We start from the raw sequence: 4703 nt of genomic DNA, 5'->3' as shown, positions 1-4703 counted from the left end.
TTCAAACGCATCGAATTTTTGAATTGCAATGTAATCTAGTGGTTGACCAAAGAGAAATTTTTATATATATACAAATTAGGATAATTGGCTTAAAAAAATAACAATTAAAATAAAAATATGTAAAAAAATATAAAAGGATTGGCCAACCTCCACAAGAGAAAAGATGGAAAAAATGGAACAATGAAAGAAAAGCTACCCGTAAACAAAACATATTCATCAACGTCAATGTACCGCACGAAATACAGATATATGTATGTACCTCACATCCCCAGTTCTAGTAGTAGCATCAGCCCTGCTGATATATATGCGCATGCATATGAGAAAGCGAAATATTAGTGGTGTGCGTGTCGTGTATGTGCCAAATAGTCTGAACAAACTTCTAGAGAGCCAATCCAAGTAGCTGAAATATAATGGGTATAAACTCCACGGCCAGCCATCCAATTCCTAACATAGCAATGCAAGATTGTTGTTAGTCAAACAAAACAAACACAAAGAAAGAAAGAAAGAACCGCGCCTGAGCAAAAGGTAATAAAAGTCGAAAAGAGAACGTGTCCACTGGGAGTTAGGAATTAGAACATACCAAAATACACTACTAACTTCGTCACAACCTCCACATCATACCGTACTCGCGGCGGTGTGATCTTCGAAAACATCACCTTCTCCTCTTCCGCCTCGAGCTGATATTCAAGAGTGTCTGCTGCACCCGTGGCTACATTCACATTCACGTCCGCGCCAGCGCCAGCACCATGCATGTTCAGTATGTCTTCCGTGTTGAAGACAGGCGTCCCCGTCCCCATCATATGTTCATACTCATCAAGTTTGCGTGGGGTCCTGATGGCCGGTGGCGAAAATGAGTTGCTGTCCGTCGCTGGCGTATTGGTTTTCCGGTTTCCGGGTCGCCCGGAGGTAGCGGCGGCGGCGGCGGCGGCGGCGGCGGGCGACGTGTTATGCTTGTTTCGCTTATCCTCGATCGTCGGAGGGAGTCTGCGCCCAGCACTGACGCTGCGCGATTGGTTAGACGAGATGCTTTCCCGTCGTCGTTTCTCCCGATAAGCAAGTGTCTCGTAGGCGTCTGCTTCTGATTGAGGGCCTACGGAAACTGCTCTTCTGCGCGGGTGGCGGATTGAGGTGAGGATGGAAGGGATTTCAGAGACGTTGGGGATTACGTCGTCATCTTTGAGATGGCCGGGGACTTTTTCATATTCGCTGTAAGTTTCAAGTTTTTAGCTGAATGTCATGTCTACTTGTGTGAGAAGGAACAATGCATAGGGACCTGTATGACATACGATGCGAGAATGAAGAATCTTCTGGGAAGATTGAGGCCCAGCCGTTCGATCACTCGAAATACAGGCGGCAGCAACTTATGAAGGGATGGTTTCATTATTTCCCTCCACAAGAAGACAATCACGACCCCAAGGATAATCCGCGCAATAGTTTTGGCCCAACCAAGTTTTGCCAAATCATATGGAACCGTCCCTGGGTAAGGGTCATTGCTTGCAAAAGTGGTTTGGGCGAAGTGCCAGTTCCCGAACTCCGCACCCATCAACACCCCTGCGAATGCAAGACTATCGTCGAAGCAAGGGCACGAATCTGCGGGCTCAGGGTGCATTCGAACCAATGCAAGAACAACCGCTACTACTGCAAATATCACATTTATCGAGCCCGAATAGATAAGTTCGTCATAGCTCTCCCCGTATGAATATCGTACATAGCCCAACAAAGCGCCCAGGAAACTGCCAGTGATAACGTCGAAAAACCCATGCATCCCGCAGTACAGCCTCCCAATAACAATGGATGTCCCGAATATATACAGGATAACGTGGAAGATAATTTTCGCAACCGGCTCGACAGTCGAGTCAGGCGAGTTTAAAAGGTAAAGTCCGTAAACGACGACTGAAATGGCATTGGTCGAGTGAGTAGAGGGAAACCCATATTCTAACGCCGCGGAGCCAGACATGGTAATTCGATGGAGAGGTGGAGACAAAGGTCGAGGAAGACATAACATATCCTTAAACCAGCCGCTGATGAAGACGCCTGATGCTAAGAGATGGACGATTCTACATGCGTATATCAGCTCCATCCTCACTAGCCTCCACTTATCAAACACCCGGAGAAGGGAGGAGGGTGAAAGGGATCGATTCGTTCCGCGACTCACCCTCGACCGATCTCTGTATAGCCACACCAGAAAAGAACAGGTAGCATTATCATATAGAAGGTATGTGTCCCTAGGTTGGCGGTGATCGCAAACCAAGAATCAAGAGATGGATTGCGCATTCGCTCCTGGAACCAAGCAAGATAAGGCGTTTCCCACCGCACCAAGGGCAGCAGGGCAGTCCGTAGCTTGTACCGCCATCTAGGGAGTTTCTGTTGATCTGCGCCAGTTCAACCATCTGTTAGCTCTGGGTATTTTATTTCCATATACACTACCATTCACATAAATTGGCGGGTACATTAACAGTTGTAACTCAGAGATATGGAGTGAACATACAATGGTCCAGGCCTTTTAAGCCCGCGTCGGGCTGGTCCAGGGCTTTTCTTTTAGCCATGGACTAATATGGGCGAGAGACAGAGAGAGCGACTGGGATGGGAGAGACTTGACAAGAGAGCCATATAGAGATAGGAATTTTAGTACATTCAAAAATGAAGAAGAAAAAGAAAAAAGACAACGAAGCGGATACTGGGTGCTCTGGGCAAGTCACACAAGGGGGGCTTATTGCATTGGAATAATGGAATTCAGCGGTAGACGGTGGGATCTGAGGCAATGCTGGCTTGGGGAGAGGAGTTGTCAGTTGTCGCCACCGCGGTCAACCCAGAAGCTCCCGCGATGGAGTCTCGAGAGTTTGGAAGCAGTTGAAGCTGTTCCCACCGCTGCTGCAGTCGATGACGGAAAGAGAAAGTCGGGCATGCAATTGCCAAGACCTGTCTCGGCTGTTGGGCGCTTAGTCAGGGGCTGGTGGGCATTGGCTATTCTTATCTTTGCATACTACTCCGTATGTATATGTACGATGCGCAGACATTGGCAATGGGGCATGCGGTGCATTTCTATTGGTTTCCCGTGATACGTGAACCATTTCTGTGCTCCGGATGTTCCAATTGATGGCGAGGAATAGGATGGAAACAACCCCGGGTACGCTCCCTTTACAAGCCTTGAAGTAACCGTCACAAATACGGGGTGGTTTCAAAAGGATTCACGGCACGAGAACTTTGTGCTCCGAGACGAGAACATCTCAAGACAGGACACCCTGGTTATTCTTGACGATAGCTATCCCGCAATGAGAGAATGTTTGGGTTTTTCAGCCCGCCTCCAACTTGTCAACGATCCAGGGCCAGGATGACGCAAGGAATTATTGCTATCTAGTCGTTTCAGATCCACTCATGTGGACGGCCTCGCAATCCACAGCGCAGGAAATCCAGGGCGAACAGGGGTTACAGAGGCACTGGGCACAGTGGATAGCCGGGGCAGGGTCCGACACAGTGCTCCAAGTGGACATCTAGGGATTCCAAGGATTTTGTTGGGCCGGGGCAGGGAGTCGGTTGCCATGGCAGCCGGCTGGTGTAAACATTGGCCGTAGCTCGCCCATCTCCACCTCCAAGTAAAATAAGAACAAGAGAAAAGTAACTAACTAGAGAACGAGACTTAGCAATCTCACCGTCAGCGATTTCTTTCTTGTTTTCGCCCGCTCTTCCCCTTGCGCTCTCCTGCTTGCCTGTCCCTGTCTTCCCCTCCTCCTCTCCTCGCTTCTCGTCCCTTCTTGACTCCCCTCATCTTCTCAATCCCTTTTCCATTACAACCAACATACATATTTTGTACCGAGATATCTCGTTTCTTCCCTCCTATTCGCTTCCACTATAAACCTTTATCCAAAACCCTTTCGTCACCCTTTCTCTCTAACCTGCTACCATCTATTCCCATAGATAAGGCTATAGATAACAGAGAAACCTCACCGCTTATCAGTCATTTGATTGAGAAAAGTTGCTACCCTTGTTATATTCTGAAGGCTTTGAACCAAACCATGGCAACCCGTGGTTATGAAGAACAACCGCAGTACGGCGGGGGTCGTGTTCGCCGTCATTCTTCTGTCCTCGATGAAAAGGCCCTTCCTGCACCGCTCACTCCCCGTCGAAGACACGCCAGAAGCCAGAGCACTCGGGTAAGCAACGGCACCGTCAGCACAAATATGAGCATGGCCTCGAGTCGAATGTCCCAAGCAACCAACATCACCCAACCCCCTTCATACTCGAAAAAGTTTGTTGTTGTTGGGGATGGTGGGTGCGGGAAGACTTGTTTGTTGATCAGTTATTCTCAGGGTTATTTCCCGGAGGTATGTTATGTTTACTAACGAAATACTTACATCTTTTTTTTTTTTTTTAACTAACATTGTGCTCGTAGAAATATGTGCCTACTGTTTTCGAAAATTATATCACTCAGACGATGCACGTACCAACTGGAAGGACAGTTGAGCTTGCTCTTTGGGATACAGCTGGCCAAGAGGAATACGACAGACTTCGTCCGCTCTCGTATCCAGAGACCGATCTTCTCTTCGTATGCTTTGCAATTGATTGCCCTGTATCGCTTGAGAACGTAATGGATAAGGTAAGGAACCTTGCATCTATTTGGAAATTTTCGAGGAGAGTATCATTGTAAAACCTAACCCTACTCGGTTGCCATTATATAGTGGTATCCCGAAGTCCTCCATTCTGTC

General features: G+C 47.9%; 2 protein-coding genes across 2 annotated transcripts; one reads left to right on the top strand and one right to left on the bottom strand.

Moving 5' to 3' along the window:
• Positions 1–379: 379 nt before the first annotated feature.
• HCAG_01054 (conserved hypothetical protein) lies at positions 380–1957 on the bottom strand (the record flags this gene model as incomplete). Its single annotated transcript, XM_001543958.1, has 3 exons — positions 380–444; positions 581–1206; positions 1287–1957. 3 exons carry the CDS (start codon positions 1955–1957, stop codon positions 380–382), a joined length of 1362 nt encoding a protein of 453 aa, XP_001544008.1.
• Positions 1958–4013: 2056 nt separating this feature from the next.
• HCAG_01053 (hypothetical protein) lies at positions 4014–4645 on the top strand (the record flags this gene model as incomplete). The annotated part of the gene is made up of 2 exons (XM_001543957.1): positions 4014–4322; positions 4391–4645. 2 exons carry the CDS (start codon positions 4014–4016, stop codon positions 4643–4645), a joined length of 564 nt encoding a protein of 187 aa, XP_001544007.1.
• Positions 4646–4703: the final 58 nt, after the last annotated feature.

The sequence above is a fragment of the Histoplasma capsulatum genome, genomic scaffold (assembly GCF_000149585.1).
Source record: "Histoplasma capsulatum NAm1 scaffold_1 genomic scaffold, whole genome shotgun sequence".
Taxonomy (NCBI): Eukaryota; Fungi; Ascomycota; class Eurotiomycetes; order Onygenales; family Ajellomycetaceae; genus Histoplasma; species Histoplasma mississippiense.
This window is presented reverse-complemented; position numbering and strand designations above follow the sequence as displayed.